This window comes from Martes martes, assembly GCF_963455335.1.
Source record: "Martes martes genome assembly, chromosome: 11".
In the NCBI taxonomy this organism is placed as follows: Eukaryota; Metazoa; Chordata; class Mammalia; order Carnivora; family Mustelidae; genus Martes; species Martes martes.
The window spans coordinates 43,048,870-43,073,314 of NC_137899.1; the positions used below are offsets into that span (position 1 = coordinate 43,048,870).

Genomic DNA, 24,445 nt, shown 5'->3' on the forward strand with positions numbered 1-24,445 from the left:
TGTTCAATAAATGATTACTTATAAAATATGAAAATATTGAAAAATCTCATATTCATGCTCACTAGCCCCAGTACTATTTCAGAACTAGAAATCTGAAGACAAAAACACCACTATTTATAGTCAAGGACTTGAAAATACACTCCTCTCAGTTGGTTCTCGACAGGGCAGGCCAAGATGGTCTTTGACATTAGACAGAATACATAATTTTAAGCTCACAAATTAAGCAAGACAGTTACTTACAGACTCCGAAATCTCTTTCTGAGGCTCTGGAGTGGATTCATCAAGTTTTCCCCCTGATATCCCAAATCCAGGTTGAAGTGCCGGTGAACCCAAAACTTGAATGAGGTAGGAATCAAAATCCTCACATGTTTTTTTAAACAATTTTTTCTTCAGGGTGTCTTTTAAAAGAAAAATAGAAACGGAAAATAGTAGGGGCAAAACCTGTTTTGAGAGCTCTTCCATGCTCTTCTTAAGCATTTTCCCATCACTTGAGGTCAACCACTCGGTGAACTAAGTTTTAAAGCATTTTGGGGATCATCTAGAAGAGGCCATCTTAAATAATTCAGTTGAATTTAATCATGTACAACAGCCTATGGAGGCAAAAGAACTACTTAAATCCTTGTCATCCAGAGTGTCCACTAACTGAACTACTCCGTGGAAGGGGCAGGTCCCACCCAAGAGGAGAATAATGGGTCTTTACCTCTGGTTCCAGAGGGAGCCAAAGGCCAACGAGTTCAAAAATATATCCCTCATTAGCTGGGATGAATTACTAACTTCTTTGGTTAAGATGATAAAGCTGTTTAATTATTAAAGTATAATGTCTCTGAAATGTGTAATATTTCTGGCCATCGTAACACGGTAACAGCCCAGTGACATAGGGTTTGTCTGATAAGTCTACCAGTCATCCTGCGGGGTGTTCAGCAAATGAAATCCCAGATTAGAAAGGCCTGGAGAAAGAGGAAATGGCAAGTGAGAAGGTTCTGGGCGGGGCATGCTACTCTTCAAGCCAGAAGGGCTGGCAGCCAGCAGTGAGCAGCATGAGGGCAAGGAGGGGCTGTGCTAGGCCACATCAACCCCTACTCCCAGAGGGATGGACAAGGAATGATGGAGCCAAATGGAAGCCTGCAATCACGTGAAGCATACATTTCACCTACTTTCCAAGCTCGCTGGATGTGGGTGGCCCCTGCCAGAATGAGTTCTCAGTTGCCAAAGAATTGGAATATGTTTCACTAGGAAGCGATACTGACCACACTTTAATTACAGAGGAGTCAGTGTCTTAGAATGCCTCCCTGGGAAACATCAGCTCATGTGACACGGCAAAGTAGCAAAGGGACGGTTAGCACTGACTGTAGATGAATATTCACAATGTGGGACTATAAGATAAACTCCCAATGTCAACCTGTTTATTCTTCATTAGCCTCATATTTTGTAAGAGCAGCTAATGGAGAATAGAACAGAGACGGGAACAGAGTAATCCCCATTACCTGTGTTTCTCCTTGCTTTAGATTACCGTAACTTTTTTTTAAAAATTTTTTTTATTTATTTTAATAAACATATAATGTATTTTTATCCCCAGGGGTACAGGTCTGTGAATCATACCATAACTTTTTTTCATTCATTATGTACTTCTTAATGCACTTTGATTTATTTAATTTATTTATTATTTATTTAATTATTATTTATTATTATTATTTATTTAATTTTTATTTATTTATTTATTTATTATTTATTTATTATATTTATTTTTATTGATTTATTTTCTGCCTTGCTGCTGGCTTCCTGCACCTCTTATGCAGGTTAGGTCACTTTCTGAGCTTTAACTAGGCTTAGCAATACCCCAGATCCTACACTTTCTTTTTAACCATGTTCTTGACCAGAGATGGTCCAGTTAATCATCTCCAAGGCTAACTCAGCACTTATTGCAAATGAATAAAGACAAGAGATTGTACTCTCTAAACTGGATACATGCTGAATGTTTTTTGCCTTCTGGAGTTTATGTGTTCAATTTAGTGTTGGCATAAGCCTCATTAGCCTCTTCCCGATTTCTATTTTTGGCCAAATAATCCAGTGAGGCAGTTCTTGGAAGAATAACATAAATTCCTTTCTCCTGGCGCTGAGTCTTACCTTGCAGGGTAATGAAGTCATCAAACAGATAAACATGCTCGCTATCTGGGTCAGTAGCGATGAGATTGATTTCTTTGTGGAACATTTCGAAGTTGGGATCATTTCTCTTCACTACCCCAATCACAAATATTTCCACATTGATGTCACTGGCTTTCTTCACCACTTCAGTCAGATTCTTTTCATCTCGGGTATCAGTCTGCCCGTCAGTGATGACCAAGGCCACCTTCTTCACACCTGGCCTTGCGGCTTCAAACATGTGGTTGGCCTCATGGAGAGCTAAGGCAGTGTAGGTGCCTTCCCCCAGGTACTGCATATTGTCCACAGCCAGCTTGAAGTCATCCTTGTTGGAGAACTGAGTCAGACGAGCCACCTTCTCCACCTTATGGCTGTAATTGATTATGCCAATGCGGGCTGTAGCGAGGTCCAGAGCAACCTGGTCGGACAGAGTCTTCACAAGACTTTTGATGATCTCAAAGTTCTCTGGTCCCACACTTTCGGAGCTGTCAATCACAAACAGTAGTTCCAGAGGAGTCTCTTTGCATTTGGGCCCACACCCTGAAAGATGAATGTTGAGACAGAAACATTGCACGAATGAAAATCAGAACGTCACTGATTGGTGTCAGATTGGTGTGGAAGGGGCAGCAAACCACCAGAGACCTAAATTGTAACCTTCCCTTTCTGGGAGTGTTAATAGCTAACAGCTATCCCTCTTTTGGTTTCTATATCTGACTTTTTAAAAAATAATATATTGCAAAAATACCCCCCCACACACGCACACAGACCCACCAAAACACTGTAGAGGATAAAATAACAAACACCCATGTGCCAATTTCTCAGATTAGGAAAAATATATTTTTAGAAGGGTCAGCATCCCTATGTGTGCCTTCCTGATTCCATGGCTTTCCCTGTCCCCAAAACCCTAGCCTCAATTTGCTCTTTATCCTTCCAGCATTTGTATTTAATCTGAATCTGAATGCTAACCTTCTAGTCTTCTACCATATCCTTATGTGAAAATTGATATTTGCTCATTAGAATGACCATGGATTGGGAATGGTTAATTGTAGGGAAAGGATGACGGCCCATAACTATACAGAAGAATATACTATACAGCTGCCCCAAACTCTAGTTTGTGTGCCCAGTTGCTCACAACAATGACGAAGGTGGCTCAGTGAGGCTAGCAGTCCCTCCATACTATGACATCTCTTCAGGAGAATGAGCTCAGAATGCTGGTTAATAAACAACTTCTGTGTAAGGTTTACTATTCAGTGCAATCATTCAAGCTACCAGGAAATAAGACTTATCCGGGCTCCATCGGTTTATTCTTATCTTCATGTTGCCCAACAGCCTTCCCTGAAAAAATCATGAGGAAACTTTGTGCTATTTTTACCAGGCTTCCAGAACTCAGAAGCCACATCTAAACTGGCCTGTCACTGTGCAGAGTCCCAGATGGGTTCTTAAAGTCCAGAGGTCTTTTGGGGGACAAGCCAGTTCAGAACAGTGATGTTTCTGCCATGGTTCTCTTATCGCCATTATTCTATTAATCTCTTGCCTTTGGGCTAATCTCTTTTTTTCCCTCTTTCTGCTAGCTCTATTTTAAGTCTAGCGGATTTAGCCACAGAAGCATTTAGATAGAACTACGAAGCACAATGACCTCCTGACTGTGTCTTCCTTTCTTTGAAATGCACTCTAGAAATTGTGCTCAAAACTCAATTCAGAAAGACTTCTTCCTTCAGAAGAAACACAGACATAATCACCAGCCAGCCTGGATTCAAATGCCAGTTAGGCACCTGTGGTCATATTTCCTTTGTTGTTTTTTTCCTTCCCAAGCTCAGGTAAATGTCACTGAATACAAATGAGCTCTGTGCTCACAAAAGGCCTGGCTGCCCACAGACTCCAGGGCCTGTATCTTCACTCCTCCTAACCACCCTGGGAAGAGGACTTCTTTTCTTAAAATCAGGATTCCCACAGCCCCTCTCTCCACATCTTTCAGTTTCCCATTGACTTTCCAAACGAGCTTCAGACTTTCTCATGAGCGCTCTCCCATGTATCCCTGGGTGACCACATTTATCTCGACCAACACAACACAGTGGCTGTGGTATTTTGAAGCAATGGTTCTTTTCTTGACGGTCAAGTCTTACCACATATTTCAAAAATAATTTTGATAATTTCTTCTCTCTGGAGGACAAAAGGAAAATGTATTATTTATATGACCGTAATATTTTTTCCCATCATCACAAAAGCTATGTCTTATTACAATCAGGGTGGAGCCATTTGCTTTTATTCTTTGGCTGAGGAAAATAGAAGGCACAGAAGTTAAAAGGTGGCTAGAATGTATCATAACCGAAATGTGTTTGAGTTGTGAAATGTCAGAGCTCGGATTTCCAGGGTTCAAACTGTGGCTCCAGCACCTATCAGCTGTGTGACCTTGGCATTAGATGACCTAATAGTATCTGTGTCTCAGGGCAGGGGTGCAGGCCAAATGAGGCTACGCACACAAAACTCTTAGGATAGGGTCCAACTCCATAAAGTACTACATACAGAAGTGTGGGCAATGCATGCCATCAGCTTAACCCACATTAACACAATTTAACCCACATGCACTGAGCAACCAAGACAGGTACCAGGGCCAAAAGAGATTTCATTCTGTGCTGTATTCCCTCCTTTTCTCTACTGACATCTAGTTTTGCAAGTCCTCTCCCCAGGTTCCTAATACGCCCCTGCCCTGGGCAGCCTGTTCACAAATAACCGGGATGCGACGTTGGGAAACAGAATTCTGTATTTGCCGAAGACAGGAGGCTGACCGGAATGATGAACTTAGTAGAAGCCCAGAAAATCTCAACAGGAAGGAGGCAAAACTAAAGAAGATCTAAAAAGATAAAAGTTAGCAGTTGCAAAGGTAAGGTTTTAAAGAAAAAATATCCATAATGATAGAATTAGGGTAAAGATGACATTGCTGGTGATGTGCCTTAACAGAAGCATATACAGAAAATACTCAGGGCATTTTAATTAAATTGTATGTTTTGTAAACCGAGAAAAAGCCACTGATTCCAAGTGGCTACTTAAAAAGGACTCTCTCAGGGTGCCTGGCTTAATTGGTTAAGCATTTGCCTTCAGCTTGGGTCATGATCCCAGGGTCCTGGGATCAAGTCCCGCATTGGGCTCCGTGCTCAGTGAGGAGTTTCCTTCTTCCTCTCCCTTTGCCTCTCCTCTCTCTCTCTCTCTCGTGCATCCTCTCTCTCTCTCTAATAAATAAATAAAATCTTTAAAAAATTAAATAAAAATAAAAAGAACTCTCAAAACAATACAATTATATAAAAGGAGGAAGTCAACAGTCATCTTTTGGAGGGGGGGCACCTTGTCATGTTTTTCCACATTTAGAGAGGCATTTAATAAATCGGAAACTAGGATGTGTCTAGAAAGGGAAAATGTATATATTCATATATTTACATCATGTTTTTAGAAAGGAGAAAATACTAGACACCAAGTTTATGGTTATAGTTTTTCACTTAACCCTGTATCATAATGAATTTCCCGTATGATTCAGTATTCTGCAAAACTTGATTGCTGAAGTCGGATGCATGGCTGTTTTAAGGTTCTTGATGCGTTATTGCCAAAGTGACCTTCAGAAAGGTTGTAACTGACACTTCTAACAGCAGTGTATAAGAAAACCTCTTTTATTTTAGACACACAATGCTGGTTATTATTATTATATAATCTTTGCCTTTTGATAGAACAAGATATCACATTGTTTTAAATTAGACTTATGTAATTCTTAGTGAGGCTAAATTTTATTTCACATGCACATTTCCACGTTGTATCCTAACGTGCAAATTCTTTGTATGTCCTTGGTCCATTTTTTTCTATTAAGATGTTTATCTTTCATTGACTTGTTAAGAATAATTTATATATCAAAGTTGCATTTAAATTCTTTTTAATGTGCTTTTATGGTCTAACCAGGTCTAAAATGCTTTAAGTACTCACATATATTAATCTTTTCCTCCTCTTCTTTGCTTTTACTTGACTAAAATAGTTTTATTTTTCCCTCCCAAATTGCTCAATGACTACTTTGGCTATTTTTGCCAATGATGAAGGCATCATATTTATACCTATCAAAAGATTCATAGTCTAGTAAGCAGTAGACAAATAAATACTTTGTCAGGGCTATACTATTGGATCGGTGCCAAGGAACCACACTGGTCTGCTGGGAATTCCAGGTGTGAGAGCCTGAGGGTGGGGCCGTGGTCCCAGAAGGTGGATTATGAGCAGGTTGGGGAGGACAGAGCGGGAAAGGGAGGAGCATTCCAGGCAGGGCACAAAGTACACAAACACAGTGCCTTATAGTACTTGAATAAACTTAGGACACAGGGTACATGGCAGAGAGAATGACAGGAAATGTGGAAGACAGATGAACTCTAGAAGGTCTTTGTGTCATGTTGAAGAGTGTGAACTTTATCCTCGTGGTGAGAAGAGGCATAGTCCCTAAGCCGAGAAGAGATCTGATCACACTTTTACTTTAAAAAGGTGATCATGGCTGCCAATGGAGGGGTTTGAGGTTTCTAAATAGTTCAGGGGGGAAAGTGACACCAGAAAGGAGTGGTGGTAGTGTTGGAGAGGAAGGACTGGTCTGGAGGGAACTTTCAGAGAGAAAATGAAGGGGGTTGGTGAGTGATTGGAAGGATGGGGGAGGAAAGAGTTTCAGAGGAGGCAGATGTTGGCGGCCCACTCTCTGAGATAGGGAGGAGTGGAACAGGAGCAGGGCGGGCACTGATGAAGATCACTAGGCTCTGCTTGGGTGTGGCTGAATCTGATGCATTGATGGGACATCCAGCTAGGGATGTCCAGTAGGCAGTAAGACATAGGGTTTGGTGCTCAAGAGAGCAGTGCAGACTGGAGGTGGACGTCAGGAAGGCCAGCCTACAGTCGGCTGCGGAAACAGCAGTGGCAGATGAGATTGCCTAGAGCAGAGCTTCTCAGTCTTTGGAAACTTGTGTGTCCCTGCACCTCCACTGGTTAAACATATTCCTTTCCACGTTTATGACATAAAGGTGTATGTTTTCATTCTCCATACAGCTTTGCTATGATATTAAATTAGCCTTTTCAAACTGTACATCCCCCCTTTCATGGCTGTCCCTGCCTCAGAGTTGGAAGACCAGGAGAAAGAAGACTGAGGGTGGACGCTGAGAAATGCCAACATGTAAGGGACAGGTGGAGGAACAGCCTTTTGGAAGCAGTTTGGCATGAATTATTGTGACACTGAACTCTGTCAATGGTATTTCCTAAAAGAGTAGTTTGCTAGTCTGGAATGAAACTACAACTGATAGTCGTTTGGGGATATATTTGACCAGGGAGAGAATGTGAGTAGGGAGAGGAGAGAGGCCTTCTAAGAACAGCATTCATGGGGGAGTAGCTAGGATTTGGTCCCAGACAGGCCAACTCTGGCTACAAGGGCTCTGTTACTTGCTAACAAGGTGACTTCAGGTGTATTGCTCAAGCTTTTCTGATTTAGCATGTCTTTCTGGAAGCAGAGATAATAGTACCTACCTCACGGAGCTATCACGTAGATTAGCATGGAGTCTTGGGCAAGAGAGGGCTATGGCCTCTAGCCTGTCCTCTTCTCATCGCACCTGTCCCTACCATTGCTACACTGTGTAGAGACTGGGCCATCATTCGTGGGGTGAACAGTCCTCACTTCTGAGCTCTGTCCAGATTCCCTGAAAACAGCTGCCCCTTTTCCACCTTCTGGGGGACCCAAGCACGCAGGCCAGTGCTGTCACCTAGGCAGGCAATCTGGGGATCCTGTGTATCCAGCGTGTAGCATAGAGCAGGCATGTGCTCAGGATGCTCAGTCTCCTTGGCCCTGAGGACTCCTCACCCAGGGGAAGGGGTGAGGCAGAAGAAGCATTAAGGGTCCTGTGTGGGCGCTCTAAAACTTGAGCCCTCGGGCACCCAGCAGTACTAAGTAAGGGTGGTATGAGGTGAAGGAGCCTAACACAGAACCAGTCACAGACTAGATTCTCATTGAAGGCAAATTCGCTCTTCCTTCACTGGTCCTTCCCTGCTAGTCCCTCTTCTAGAATCTAGAAAGCCTAGGTCAGCAGAATGACATCCTCATTTCTAAGATCTCTGCCTCTGGGTTAAAAATCTTTTGCTCAAGCGATAAAAGCCTAACTTGGCCCCAAACATCATCATACATCCTTTTGTCTGTTCTGGGTCCACATATCTAACTCCTATCATAGCATTTATCAAATGACGGGTGAACATCCTTAGTTTGTCTTTCTTTCTAATGGGCTGTGAGCTCCTTGAGGCCACAGACACGGTCTCTTAATCTCTACTGCTCCCCTGTCTGTCTCAGAGCCTGACCCAGAATATGCACCCCAAAAATGTTGGTGAAATGAGTGAACAAATTAATGGATGGAAGAAGGCAGGCCCTCTCCACATGCTGGGGTAGGAGGGAGGGTATAAACCTATGGGATTTCTTCTCTGAGCATTTTACAGACACTCTCCCTGCTACTTTGGAGGAGGAATTAATGTATATGTAGCTATTTCATACTCCACAGGCATCTGGAGGTATCTGACTTGTGGTGAGGAAGAACAAAGACGAAAAGGCAAACAGGACATAAAAAAAAGTGTTTGTTATATGCCCAGCTCTTGTGTCTTACCTTCACTACCTGAACTCCCACCCCTTATGCCTGGATTTGCTTAGCACAGCACATAGGATCAGCATCCCCAGACCATGACCCACTGAAAAATCAAAAGGGGGAAAAACGAGAAGGTTCCTATTGCTTCTCCACTCTAGGAGATGTAGTGCCTTCCAGCAAGAAAGGAAGAAATAGACTTTGCTATAGAAATTCTAGAACTTTCCCACCCTGTAAGGCTTTATAGAGTCAGCTCTTTATTTGTAGCGGTGTAGGGAACATAGGGAAAAGATTGCCGATGCCTCACAAGTTTTGTTGAATAAGCGAATTAGTACATTAATCTCCATTCTGTGATGGCTGTTCTCAGAGTCACTTCCTAAAGGAGCTAGTTCCAGGAAACAGAACCCTCTCCCTGTTTGAAAATGTGGAAGATCATGTAAATTAGAAATCATTTGTTAAACAGCTCACCTCCTTGTTACCCTGTCTACCAGGGGTCAGAGGGGAGTGGTCACACCCCACCACTGGGCTGGGTGAAGGCTGCCTGACGTTCCTCTTCCTTCAGGTTCAGATCAATTACCTCATGCATCTAAGTCAACACTGGGCTTATAGCTGTGCTTTCACTATATAGCACCTGGAACTGGGTCAAAGAATTCATATTTCTGAAGCTAAAACATGAATGTAGTAATTTTGCAAGCACCAACCCTCAATTACCCTCTAGGATGGATACTCACTGTAAGTCCTATGTCTCCCTTTGGTCCTTGTAACCCCTACTTAATGGAAGAAGAATAACAGTCAATATAGGTTGGAGCTAGTTAATGTATAAAAATTACAATAAGACTTTAAAAAATCACTCCTTGCCTGTCTTCCTGGAGATCCGGGCTCCCCAATTTCCCCTTTATCGCCTTTCTTGCCCATAGCGCCCTGTTCTCCATGTTCTCCCTTTAGAATATAGTGAAAAGAGAAGTTTAGAATGTAAATATTGAGGTCAAAGAAGAAAAACTCTAAATTTAGTTCATTTGCCAGTGGTTTCTTTTGAAGACCTGTGGTTCTGGTTGATAAAAATATACTACAGGGAAAAAACCAGGGGCATTATATTTCCCTTCCCCCACAGTTACCATAATCTAATTCATGACGAACCAGAGATCTCAAGGTGAGGAGACCTTGAGATACGATAAGAACAGCTCGCTGCTTTCAGGAAGCTCAATTATTATAAAATTTTATAGCAGAGTTCTCTGGTGTCTTCTACATGGTATGTTGTGAGGATTCATTCCTTTAGCAGCTGGCTTTCGAGGATGAAGAAAACAAGATTTATAAAGTAAGCATGTTTCTAGTTAGGAAAGGAAATCCATAAGGATTTGCTTCTAAATGGATTTTTTCCTCCGAGAGGATGAATGACCAGTATGAGAGCTCTTCCAAAACTCACAAAAACCTATTGAAAACCTAAACCCAAGCATTTTTCTAAAGTCCTAAAATAACTTACCTTCTGGCCAGGGATGCCACGGCCTGTCATGCCCTTTGGCCCTGGAAAGCCTTGAGGTCCTTGCTCCCCCTACACAATACAAAAAAGGGATCAGCCCATTAATTTTCCAAGGTAACTCAGAAAATTCTTTGAGTCAGATATATATTTGTGGTTCCAAAACTGCACTGTAGCATTATCTAAATTTGGGGGGAAATGTATATGTCAGAGGGGCTAGATGCTTTGCTAGTAAAAGTTGAACTTCTGAGTCTGGGGTAGAAGTGAAGGAGCTGGTTTATAGCATTTGCCTATTTCTGTGGTATAATTACTCCCACCTTGGCCAATTTTCAAACTATGAACACTATGTCAACCATTTCACAAATGACAACCAACTGTTATTTCAGTTGTGATATTAATGGTGATTTTTATAATCTCCTCTACATTTTTCTATATTTTTTGATATGCTAAAAGCATGTGTTGTCGTAATAATGGAGGAAAAGAGGATATAACAGCATCTCTCCCCAATGAATGCCAAGGAGCTGTTTATATAATTACCATATACTGTTAGTTCCAGCCCTGATAATTGGTACCATGAGTCTATTGATTTAGCAATTCCCTAATTCAGAAAATAAAAATGTTTTTCATTGCATTGTTTTTAACTGCTCCCTCCCTTACCTTAACTTTTTCTCCAGCTCCCCAACCCCCCAAACCATGTTAAGCTTGAAACAGAAATAATCCCTTGGGTATACAAAGTCATAGTTCTGATGCTACTTACCTCTAAGTCATTGTTAGTAATAAGTCTATGACAAAGGTTTATGGGACCATGAGCTGCTGAGACTTCATTTGCTTACCTTGAACATCTTTCTCAAAGGGACCCTGATCACACCTACTAGATTCACTGGTATGCTTAATGAAAACCTCAGACAGTGAAATGAGAATCCAGGATGGGGGTTGGGGTAAAATATTCATTTTGCCCTAGGCCTGCTAGGGCTTGAGAACCACTATTCCAGAAGGGAGGATAGGCTTTAGAAGGGAATCTTGAGGGAGTCACAGAGGCTTCCTTGGAGACCACTGTAACTTAGAGTATCAGTGTTCCTCAGCCCCCCTTCCTAGCTCACTGGCTTTCAAACTTTAAAAAAACAACAAAATCCTTTCTTTTTCAAAGTGTTATGATGAAATATTTCAGACACATAAAATGTATACTGAAAAAGGCAGACACTCACCTATATACCACCATATTTAAAAATGAAATGGTGCAGATACCCCTGAAATCCCTGATGTACCCAATGCCCTTCCCCTAAGGAGGGGAAATTTCTTTCTGAAATTGACATGCATCACTCCCCATATCCATGTTTTTATTCTATAACTACATATATAAAATCTAAGATTATGGACAATATTTAATAGTTCAGACTTCAAGTAAGTGATATATCTCTGCATCCAACTTGTATTTGAAACCTCAGCATTATCTATTTGAAGTAGATCTGGGTACATATACATAGTTCTGGTTTGTTAATTTTCTCTGCTGTACAGTATGCTATTAAATAACTAGACAATGATTTATTCATTATCCTAGTGATGGACATTTAGGTTGTTTCCAGTATTTCCCAATTACAAATAATGCTTCAGTGAAGACTGTTACATATCTTTGCACACTTGCATACCTCCCTAGGGGGGAACATTTCCTTAAAACAAATCTCACACAGATGGGTACAACATAGGATGAATATAATTGGAGACTCTTGTTGAAATGAAGTGTTCAGCTCTTGCTGGACCCATCACTAGCCCCTCTCAGTAAGCTGACTCAGCTGAACTTTTAGGTACTTTCCATCTCTGCCATGTTGTACTTCTAAATGGAAGGCAGGTATGGGGTTACAGTTTTGCTTCCTCAATTTGGCTCAGACCAAGTTTCTTACAAAGATCAGACTGCTGAGAACTCATTTGCAGACAGTCTTTTTCACCTTGGTGACTCTTGAGGTGGGCACAGGGCCGTGGCATAGTGGGCCCACGGTGAGGGTTTCTGCGGCATTGTACATAGATGTCTCAGGCCCATCTGAGGAGACTCACTGCCAAAAAAGTACCGCCTCTGTTATTTGCCTCAGTGGTAATGGGAGATAGGCAGGGATCAGTGGTCTTCCCCATTCAGTTCACAGTCAAGAGAGAACAGTTTTTTCCCACCAGGAAACATGGTGGTACAGAGAGCCCCAGAACCCTGGATAGGGATTGGTGTCTGTGGAATATGCCAGAGACGGTACATCAACCTGCAGCTTGTGCAAGCTAGAGATTCAAGCAGGAGAACGGAGAGGAGACAAAAACCTGTTCTGTTTCCAAAGATGGCCCAGCTAACACGGGTGTGAAGAGAAACAGACAAGAATATGTGGACACAGACCAACCCCATTACGCTTGCTGAAAACCATGCTCTGAGAGTGGATATGCAGCCTCATCGAGAAAATAAAGTCTAGAGGGGTCTGTCTACATACAGACTGGGTGGTCAGCTCCCAGAGTTGTATGGAGGACGGTGGCGAGACACCTGTCTGAGAATCAGCCATTCTCTGTTCTAATTAAAAAGAAAATAAAATCCCAAAATTATAAGAAAGGTATCCTCTTAAGAAAGATGTGTCTGTAAATGACATTTTGGCATAAATTCGTTTTCTCAGGTTTTTGTTTTGTTTTGTTTACAGAAACAAAGTAGGACATCTTTATTGGACCAGGTACCTGGTTGAAAGGTGGTGCGAGGTTGTCAGGGAGATCCTTGAGATGCCTGGGACCTGAGCTTGGGGGGTGGGGGTGGTGTCAGGAGGTTTTGAAGCCAAGTGGAAGGGGATTAAAGGTTCAGGAGAGAGCACTAGGAGCGGCTGTATAACTGGCTTTGTCCCCGCCCACAGGACCCATCTGTGGGGCATACCGCAGCTGGGCCTGGGGCGTGATGGGGAATGGTCCCTGAGAACCATACCCTCAAACAAAGTGGGTCCAGAAAGAACTTGACACCTTTCTGACAATTATTCAGAATAATAATCTCTTTTACAAGCCCTGCAACAGCTAATATAGATGTCCAGTAAATGTTTGTGACTAACTAGCTTCCTTTAAGAAATTACACAATTTCCTAGCAAACTTAAAAGCTACTGTGGCTTCACTGCTATGCCCTGAGGGAAAAACCTCCAAGTAGCCACTCGGCATGTTAGGATCATCTCCAGGGTCAGGAATTTATTTGGCACCACTTCACATTATAGACATTTTCTATATAATTGTTCGACATGTAGCTATTCCAGGCAGCTGTGTTTCCCTATACAAAAGCCTTTTTTTTTCCTTTTTAATTGTCAGCTTCCCTTCAAACTACTTGGAAGTCTTCCTCTAACTTTCAGAGTGCGCTACCTGGCTAATAGCAAGCAAACCCCTTAATTTGGCAGAACCAAATGCTAGCCCAACATACTCTTCCTTACAAGTCTCAGGAAGATGAGACGCAATTATTTCAGCCTGGATCAGAAGCTGCTACAGGAAAGAACGTGTCTATCTGAAGGTATAATTAAATCCACACTTCAAGCCCAGCTTCTCCACCACTCTATCTTCCCCTTAGATCCATCCTGCCGCAGATGTGATCATTTTCATTTTCCAGATAATTCAGGTACAGTAAGGAAAGAAATCAAATTCATGATTCATGATGATCCAAAACTATAAAGTGAACTTCTCCCTTCCCTTTAGGGTGTAGAAACTAGAAAAGGCTGCTTTCACTCTTAAATCCACAACAAAAAATGCTGAACAATCTAGGGAAGTCCAGCTTTTTTTTGAGCGCATCATAGAACTGTGGCTGTGGGGCAACCCTGTGATTTAAAATCTAAGGAAACAGAGGATCCTCTAAGGAGAGACAGGACATCGGCACTTATATGCTGGAAACACCAATGTCAGACAAGCTGGAAGAATTCAGCTAAAATTCTTGATCAGTTGCTAAAGGCTGAGTGTGGGCTCGTGGGAGAGGACAGGACCCCTGGGAGCTTCAGACACAGGGGAATTTATACCCACTCACAGACCCTTTGGGGACCTCACCAGTGGTCATAAGAAAGCCTAGGGACAAGGTGAGTCCCAAAGCGTCCCTAACGGTTCAGGCCCCGGGGAGGGACGCGGTGGACCCCAGGGAAAGGGACAAAGCCTCCTGTACGACAAAAGTCTTAAGCTGCTAGAGAGGTATAGCAAGCACTGTCACCTTTAGGACAAAGACGACCCATGGGAGCTGGGGAAAGGAAACAGAATAAACTTGCAGGCATGGATCCCAGACCGTTAGAGATGTCCCACTACTCGGGAAAGGAGATGTCCCCCTACTGGGGAAGGGTCAGGAAAACTTCCTTAGCCCAGACCAGTAGAGGCCTCCTATTTGTTTGCTGGAACACGTAACACTGTACACTTAAAAGGGTGAATTTTGCTGTATATAAATAATCTTTGACTAAAGAATAAAATAAGTATTTTAAAAAGCACAAAGAATAAATAGAATGTTTGGTAAAATGAACAGGGTCTACAGAATAAACAGTAGTATAGCAATGATAACTTTCTGAAGTTGATAATTTTATGGTGTCATGTAAGAGAATACAAATGTTGATAAATTTTGAAAGTAGAGAGTACAAGATTACTGAAGTAGGCCTTCAAATGAAAAGCAACTCGAAGAAAGAAGCCGGAGCTATATTAAGATGTTGAGTTAGGGGGCACCTGGGTGGCTCAGTGGGTTAAAGCCTCTGCCTTCGGCTCAGGTCATGATCCCAGGGTCCTGGGATCGAGCCCCACATCGGGCTCTCTGCTCGGCGGTGAGCCTGCTTCCTCCCCTCTCCCTCTCTGCCTGCCTCTCTGCCTACTTGTGATCTCTGTCTGTCAAATAAATAAATAAAATCTTAAAAAAAAAAAAAAGATGTTGAGTTAGTGGGTAAACGGCAGAGTCCGCAAGATAAAAAAAAAAAAAAAAAAAAAAAAGATACGGTGACCTGCTGAATAGTTATCTAAGTATTTGGCCTCAAATCCAGGAACCATTCTGTATTGAAAGGAATTCTTTTCTTAGGCTTCACAGATATAGCTAATTCACTTTGGAAGGAAAAGGCATTTTGCTTGTGACTTATGGAGTACATATAATTATTCATGCAGATGGAAAGTGCTTACCCAGAGACCCCTAGAACAATGCAATGGTCTGGCATTGGTGCCTATCCCCTTCCTCCTGAATCCCTATCGTCACATTCTCCTGTTATAACTAGCAACTGTCTTTGATGATGTGCCCTTGTGTGAAGGACTGAGACAGGTAATGAGAGAGCTAGACATACTTTAAAGAAATTGCTAGAATAACCTGGGGGCAAGTACGTAAATGATAAAATGGAGGCTTTTGCAAACCTTCCCCAACTCCTCAGATTATATTTGATTTCACAGCGATGCTTTCAACAATAATTCTCTCCAAAGACAGAGTATGGACTCTCATGATCTTGAAGCCTCTGCTGATTTTCTTTCCTCAGTTCTGTCTTGGCACAGAGAAGAAGCCAGGCAGTTTCTCCATCTCTAGCCTGAAAATCAGGAGCCTCCAGTTTCTTTCTTTTTTTTTTTTTTTAAATCCAATAGCATTGACTTTTATTTTTTTTTAATCCAATAGCATTGACTTTTATTTTTTTTTAATCCAATAGCATTGACTTTTTTTTTTTTTTAATCCAATAAGGAGCCTCCAGTTTCTTAAAATCCTTTCCTTTGTGGAATTGAATTCCTCTAATTTAATGTCCCATTTTGACATATTAGCCTTCTCTCACATGACTAGGGCTGTGTAATTAATGCTTGTTCAGTAAAGCAGCCCATTCGGCTGGGAGTAGAATCAACGTGTAAGGTATGTGTCAGCAGGCGAGCCTTCCGCTGGAGTGCAGCCCAGGCTCGCTTGGTACCTGGCCAGGATACGGTCCTAATGGGCTGAAGTGGAACAACATGGCTTCATTATACTTGATTTTCATTCCCATGGTGATCTAGTCCCATTGTGCCCAGTGAGAGGTGGAGGAATGGTTTACTTTTTACAGATGCAGGGACGGATTTTGAGTCTGTTCCTAAAAATGGTTTGAAACCTGCACCATTTGTTCCTCTCCTCCTCTCCATGGCCTGTAACACAGAGTCTTTTTTAATAACCTAAGAAGCGTCAGCCATATATGCCAAGGGTTTTCAGAATGGCTCCGATGGAAACTTCCATGAGCTGGACCAAAATGCTGCTGACATTAATACTGAGGGCTATATTCATTCCCTAATGCCACTGTAATGGAGTACCACAAATTTATTGGCTTAAAACAACATAAATTTGTTCTCTTACTGTTCTGGAAATCAGAAGTACAAAATCTGTTTCACTGGACTAAAGTCAAGGTATTGGCAGGGCTGGTTTTCCCTGGAGCCTCCGAAGGGAGCATCTGTTTCTTTGAATTTTCGGCTTCTAGGAGTCACCTGTATTTATTGGCTTCTGACCTCTTCCACCATCTTCTTCCACTCTATCCCTGTTTCCACCATAACATCACCTCTTCCGTAGTCTCTTCTCCTTCTGCCCCCGCCCCCCTTAGAAGGACGTTTGTGATCACCCTCAGGGCCCACCCAGAGAATTCAGGATAATGTCCCTATCTTCAAATGTTTAATTTAATCACATCTGCAGAGTTTCTTCAGCCATAGAAGGCAATATTCATGGGCTCTGGGGTTTGGGACATTAACATCTTTGGAGGCATTATTCAATCTACCACATTGGCTTTTACAACCTATACATGCAAAAACTAAGGTAATTGTTTTATTTTCTGTAGTTTACCTTCATATGCTTTAGTTTAGAAGTAAACTGGAAGATGTGTATATGCAATTTAGTTTATATTCTGGGGATGCTGAGGTAACATCTGAAATACTGTGATCAGGGTCCATACTTCAAAGACTTATGCTTCAATTCTTGCCATCTGAATTCACTCCAGAAGGATGACAAGAACAACTTACCCTTGGGGACATAAAAGGTATTCGAGACCTGTCATAGCCAGAAATGTCATGCCGGTACTTCACCCCTTGCATGAAGGGGGTATAAGGGTCAGCTGAGTACCTTTGGTAGAGCACCCTAATTCTAGAACTCATTCAGAACAGGTGCCTCCTCCCCTCATCCTATAATGAAAAGTCCCTTCACTGGTCTAAAAGTCAGTTGGTCTAATCACAAGAATATGGTTGTCTGTCCCAGAGAAATCATTTTATGCAAAGCGCTTATCAAAGTCCATTTAAAAATCCCAGAACATTGGAACTTGGACCATGATTCAGTGCCTGTTTTTGTGCCTTCTTGTTAATGAGTAGCTGAACATCTGGCAGACTTCGGTCTGAAATTTGCTTCAATTAAAAGATGACACCTGAGAGCAAGGCTGCCTAGGAGGAAGCAAGTAACTCCTACCAACTTCTCATCTTCGGAGATGAGATAGTCACCAGAAAGAATCGGAAAAATCTAAATGTCAGACTTGGCTTTCCTCTAGTCACCAGTCATGGCCAAATGTGCTCAAGTTGGGCCTATTTCCGACCCCCCCCCCCAAATCATTTTCCTTAAACTTTTAGTCTCTGCTTCCATTTTTCAGTCTATATCTGCTGGCAGATGTCAACATGGTTGAACAATGAACGTGTGAAGATTTACAGATCATCTCAGCAACAGAAAAGCCACTTAACCGGACTATGATTGCTTCCCAGACACACGGGCCCGCTGTTCTGATCTGCTGTCTGACTGCAGGATCTGGTCCTGTTTTCCAATAATAAGGTTGTTCTTAGTATAAACGTTGGAACTATATACATTGATAGGTCACAGTGCCAAGAACATCATGGCTTTAAGGGGCTTTGCCAGCTCAACTCAGTTGTACATGTTTACTTTTTCTTTCCAAATAGCCCTCTGTAAAACCTGCCACGTTTGGCGGCAATCTTGTGTGACCTGAGGATATGCTTGCAGCACAAAGAGTAGAGGCGAAGAGACAAGGTTGGCTTTATGGCAGTTGCCTCTGCTAGAGACAGGGGACTCTGGAATGCTCCCTTGGCTGGCCACCTGCACAGTGCGGGCTCCTGGTTTCCCTCCTGCTGTTGTCAGCCTGTTTTTTTCACTTCTCCAGTGTCTCTGTCAGTGCCCTCTGTACCCTCAAGGTAGATGTCTGCCATGGTCCTTACTTTACTTTGGTTTTGGTATTATCTCCTTTAATATTGTTCCCATCCATGCATCGGGGTGACCCTCTGAGGACAATCTCCATTTCCCTAATCCCTGGTCTCACCTAATCACCTGGGCTCTGGGCCGAACTTTATATCTGCTTTCCACCTGCTAGCCATTTCAGAACCAAATCCATCAAATAGGGAAATGCTAGTTAGGCAAGCCTGCTCTGCTTTCTGCCTTTTCCTCTCTGACTCATCTCCCAGCTCCCAGACTTGGGATTTTCTTTGTGTCCTGACCTTCTCTGTCTTCCCCAAACACCCTCATCCCATCTGTGGGCCAATTCTAGCCCACCAAACACATCCAAGGAGTCTTGCCTGACCCACGCTCACCCCAACCACAAGTAATAGCCCCACATCAGCCCACACCTCTCGTGTGGCATACGTCACCTCACAGGTTTGGGTGTGTACATCTTTCTGTCCTGAAACTCTCAAAGTAGAGGTACTTCATCTTATTCGTGTTTCTACCTCCTGAGGTACCGATTTCAGGGCTCTGCTTATCAAACTGAGCTAGATGGCGTGGATGTGGGAGCTGGCCACCTTTTTGGTAGAAGTTGTCTAGACACTATGCACACTAAATTCTGTCTTGTTTAGGTTCACAACCCCCCACCCCCACCCAACACACACACAGAATAGGTGCCTCTTAGGTTAATATAAGGCCAATTCCATGAGCAGCATTTGGGGATCAATATGGAAAAGAGAGAACAAAACAGAGATGTGTGGAAGTGCTGGCAGAGATTTCACGACGTGGGGCAGCTGAAGGAGGTGCTTGGAAGCAAGATGGCTGACCTGGCCTCCGGAGCTGCATCCCGGCCATTTGGGCAGAGCTGACCAGGTGTGGGGACAGCAGGAGAGGCTGAGCTGTATGGCCGAGGCAGCGGTTACAGCAGCAGGACTGGGGCCTTCCTGCTTCGGGGCCTCCTAGCCCAGTGGACCAAGTGTTCAAGTCTGCCCAATGAAAGGATGCCATGAAGTATATGCTTTTCCAAGTATGCTTCTCTTTTCCATAGATCTGTTCATTAACACACAAGAACTGATCCAGAAGTCATGAAAAGGGCAAAGCCTCCTTTCTGCTGATTTGATACTGGGTCCAGCTGCATAATTGTCCCCAAGGATATGCAAGTCCTAATGCCCAGAACCTGAGAATGTCATATAGGGAAAGGAAAAAAAAAAGTTTGGCCAGATGGGATTAAGTTAAGGATCTCCAGGGGGAGATAATGCTAGATTATACAGGTCCTAGGCTCTAAATGCAATCATAGATATCCTTACAGGAGGGCGACAAAGGGAGACTTGGTAGACAGAAGAGAAGAAGGTCACGTGAGAGAAACAGAAAAGAGCAGAGTCGGTGAGAAAACATGCGTATCACTGGCTTGGCAGACAGAGGAAGGAGACATGAGCCAAAGAACGCAATAGTGTGGTTTTAGACACTGGGTGGGCAAGGCAATAGATTATCTCCTAGCCTCCCTGTCAACATTTTGATTTTTGCCCCATGAGCTTCATTTTAGACCTCTGGGCTCCAGAGCTACAAAAGAATACACTTGTGTTGTATTAAACCAAGAGTGCGTTAATTTGCTACAACAGCCACAGGAAACTAACATAGACACCAATGTTCTCATTTCTTCCACTTCTGTCAGATCAGACCACAACACGTGTCATTTTGCATTAAATTACCAAAAAATAATTTGTCTCAGAAATCATTTGTATTTCAAGTGTCACAAAGTGAAAATTTTAATGTTAAAATGAGGGGGCCATGAGCTATTTTCAGGGTGGTTTTGTGTTTTGCAGAAAAAGTTTGAGAAGCTGTGCTTTTCTGTAGCTTTTCTCCCTTTAGCAGACAATCAATGTTGAAAAATAATATTTCAGGGCACCTGGGTGGCTCAGTTGGTTGAATGTCTGCCTTTGGCTTGGGTCATGAGCTCAGGGTCCTGGGATAGAGCCCCACATGGGCTCTCTGCTCAGCAGGGAGTCTGCTTCTCTCTCTCCTTCTGACCCTCCTCCATACTTGTACACTCTCTCTCTCTCTCTCTGTCTCAAATAAATAAAATCTTTTAAAAAAAAGAAAAATAACATTTCACACCAAAGGTATATATTACTTTGCTTCTGCAGTGTAGTTGGAGACTGGCAGAAAAAGATTATGAGATACTAAGGATAATGGTTCAGAATCAACAAGTCCATCCCTTCTAAATTTTCCCTGGTTCTGATTCTCCTCCCCTGTGGGCTAAACTGTTATAATAGTTTAATTCACGTCTTTACTTCAGCTCCTATCCATCTCTAGCAAAGATTCTTAATTGTGGTACAAGAGAAAGAGATGCTATCATGCAAGGAAGAGAGTATTTCAAACTGCACAGCCCACCTCTTACCCCCACACCACTATTTAAAAGGGGAATCATGAGTACAGTTGATGATGGGTGTTCTGGACATGGGAATGGTGTGGAGGCGGGGGGATGAGAAGCACTGTCCCAAGCTGTCATATACTGAAACCCTCAGCTGACCAAGTCACCCCTGTCCTTAAAAAGGGTGAGGTATATACCCGAGACAAATAAAACATGTGTCCACACAAAACTTACACATGGATGTTCATAACAGCAGTATTTATGAAAGCCAAAAAGTAGAAATAATTATCAGTGGACAGATGGATAAACAAATGTGGTATAACTCCACAATGGAATATTATTTGACCATACAAAGGATGCAACATGGATGGACCCCTTTTTATTTAAGTTTTTATTTAACTTCCAGTTAGTTAACCAGCAGTGTAATATTAGCTTTGGGTGTAGAATTTCATGATTCGATATTTACATACAATACCCAGTGCCCATCACATGTGCCTCCTTCATCCCCATCAGCATGGATGACCCTTGACAACAATGTTAAGGGGAAAAATGCCAGTCAAGAAAGACTACATGTTGTGCGATTCTGTTTATATGAAATGTCCTGAATTGGCAAGTCCACGGAGACAGAAAGTAGATTCATGGTTGTCAAGGACTAGAGGGTGGGTGACTATTATGGGATAAGGGGTTTCTTTTGGGGGTGATGACAATGTCCTGAAATTAGGTGGTGTTGATAGTTGCACAACCTGTGAAAACACTAAACATTATTGACTCGGGTACTTTATTTATTTATTTATTTTTTAAATTTTATTTATTTATTTGAGAGAGAATGAGTGAGAGAGAGCATGAGAGAGAGGATCAGAGGGAGAAGCAGACTCCCCAAAGAGCTGGGAGCCCGATGCGGGACTCGATCCTGGAAGCCGGGATCATGACCTGAGCCAAAGGCAGTCGCTCAACCAACTGAGCCACCCAGGCGCCCCTTTATTTATTTTTTTTAATTTTTTAAAAGATTTTATTTATTTATTTGACAGACAGAGATCACAAGTAGGCAGAGAGGCAGGCAGAGAGAGAGAGGGAGGAAGCAGGCTCCCTGTTGAGCAGAGAGCCTGATGTAGGGCTCGATCCCAGGACCCTGAGATCATGACCTGAGCTGAAGGCAGAGGCTTTAACCCACTGAGCCACCCAGGTGCCCTGACTCGTGTACTTTAAACAGGTGACTTGTGTGTGAATTATGTCACGGTAACACTGGGTTTTTAAAATAAACACTTTCAGGGTTTTCTATCATCAGCAATGGTTCTTAAACTTTGGTATCTATCAAAAATATCTGTAGAGTGTGTGAAAACAAGGTTTACTGATCTTCACCCTAAGAGTTACTGATTCGTTAGGTCTAAGTGGGGCCCAAGAACTTGCATTTTCGATAGCTTTTTGGGCGATGCTGATAGAGCTGGCGGGGCCGCTCTCTGGGAGTCACTGACAGGCCCCAGGTGAAGCCCTTTAGCTTAGTGCTCACGATCCTTCACAGTCTGGCCCTGCGTGTTTTTCCAGTTTCATTCCTCTGTAGGCCTCTTAACTTTAATTCATAAAGATGTAGTTCTTTGTTCTTCACTGCACTCTGGCCATCTATTAGACGCTGGGCGTCGATTCATCCTAAGATTAAGCCCAATGCCTGGCACATAGTAAATGTTCAGTTAATGTTTTTGAACCAGTGATGGGTCCCAGACCACCCCAGTATCCTATCATCTCACATGAACAGGTAATTACCTCTTTCTAAAGCCAGTGCTACCCCCTTGTTGAAATCCCCTGGGATAGAGACCATAAAAAGCCAAACAATACTCATGAGGTATGAACCTTAAAATTCCAAATATTCCAAAATGTACAAGCCATGATCCTTGGGCGTGTAGCCAAAGGGAAGATTCTAATTAGAGTTAACTGGCCTCGGTGTTCATGGACTTTAGAAACACCAAGTGGAGGGGCACCTACGTGGTTCAATCCACTAGGTGTCTGCCTTCGACTCAGGTCATGTTCCCAGAGTCCTGGGATCAAGCCCCACATCGGGCTCTCTGCTCAGCAGGGAGCCTGTTTCTCCCTCTCCCTCTGCCCTTCCCCACCACTCATGCTCTCTCTCAAATAAATAAGTAAAATCTTTTTTAAAAAAGAAAAAAGAAAAAGAAACATCAAGTGGAAATGCATGGTGAGAGTCCAGTATGTACTTGAGATGAATAGAAAAGTACAGTAGGGGGGCACCTGGGTGGCTCAGTTGGTTAAGCATCTGCCTTCAGTGCAGGTCATGATCCCAGGGTCCTGGGGTTGAGCCCTGCATCAGGCTCCCTGCCCAGTGGGAGCCTGCTTCTCCTTCCCCCTCTGTTGGTCCCCCTGCTTGTGCTCTCTCTCTCTCCTTCTGTCTCTCTCTCTCTCTCTCATCAAATGGATAAATCTTTTTTTTTTTTTAAAAGTACAGTAGGCAGCCTTATACATAAGCAGAAGGTAGCAGCTCCAGCTGTCACAAGGAATGTGTCTAGACTGTCACACTTTTAGGTGTGAAGGCTGGTAAAGATGTTTACTTTATATCATCACTGTATGATTCTGGGGAAAGGGAAACTTATTCAGACTATATGTGACATGTTTATTTATATCAAAAAGAAGATACCGATGTGACATTCAGTCAGGTGTGTCCTTAGGCCCATATAGGCCCATAGGTCCTTATATTTCCTATCAGTAGGTTTGGTGACAACTGTTAACTTGTGTGGTGCACCGAAGAACAGACCTAAAGGTGAATGGGCCCCACACTTTATCCCACAGTCTCCTGCGGCCACACCAGGGATGCCCAAGTCACCGTAAGCAGAGTGTCTGCTATGTTAAGACCCCTCCTGCCCAGGGCCCCAGCCATCCCAGCTCTACCATCACTCTTCCTCCAGTGGAGAAATGCTGGAGGCAATACTGACATCAAAAAGCCATAATGGAAATTCTGCTCTTAAATGCTTGTGTTTGAGAAGTGAATTACAGGACTTACACCTCTGTGTTGTCCTCCTAGTTTTATTACCTGTAGAAAGGATTATAGCTAGTGAGAGACAAGTGGCATTCTGGAAACTGATTTCCTCTACCAGGAATTAAAAGCACAAAAAGGACTAACAACTAATCACCCTCTCAGAGAATATCTTTCACCGAAGGATTCATAACAGGTGGGCTCTTCTATGAGTCTCTTTCTGGATAGGCTATGGGGATTGAAGAAATAGTATTTAGAGACCCATAAATTCTTTGAGTAAAAGTAGGGTAAGCTTATTTCACTTCTCATAATGTCCTCCAGGTTGATTCATGTGGCCGCATACGGCAGAATTTCCTTCTTCTGGGGAGACTGAATAATGCTCTATTGTGTGGATATACCACATCTTCTCCATCCATTTGTGCCTCGATGGGCATTTACGTTGTTCTCATATCTTGGCTACTGTGAATAGAGCCACAGTGAGCAGGGGAGTGCTAAGTGAAATAAGCTGGTCACAGAAGGACAAACACTGCATGATTGCACAACGTGAGCTGACCCAATGGTCCAAGTCGCTCAGAGTAGAATGGTAGTTGCCAGGAGCAAGGATGAGGGCGAGAATGGGCTATCGTTTGATGGACATAAAAGTCTCAGTTATGCAAGATGAGTAAGTTCTAAAGATGGGCTGCGCAACATAATGCCTACAGGTAACAATACCATACCGTGCATGCAGAAATTT

The 24,445-nt window shown here is 42.8% G+C and overlaps 1 protein-coding gene across 1 annotated transcript in view; it reads right to left on the bottom strand.

Annotated features, from left to right (window-relative positions):
• COL28A1 (collagen type XXVIII alpha 1 chain) overlaps positions 1-24,445 on the bottom strand; it is a 154,153-nt gene that overhangs the window by 13,779 nt on the left and 115,929 nt on the right. The window contains exons 27-32 of the mRNA XM_080818277.1: positions 10,240-10,308; positions 9,618-9,698; positions 9,491-9,526; positions 4,263-4,299; positions 2,125-2,679; positions 241-398 (exon numbers count right to left, since the gene is read on the bottom strand). Of these exons, the coding sequence (XP_080674403.1) occupies positions 241-398; positions 2,125-2,679; positions 4,263-4,299; positions 9,491-9,526; positions 9,618-9,698; positions 10,240-10,308 (936 nt within the window). The remainder of the gene's footprint in view (positions 1-240; positions 399-2,124; positions 2,680-4,262; positions 4,300-9,490; positions 9,527-9,617; positions 9,699-10,239; positions 10,309-24,445) is intronic.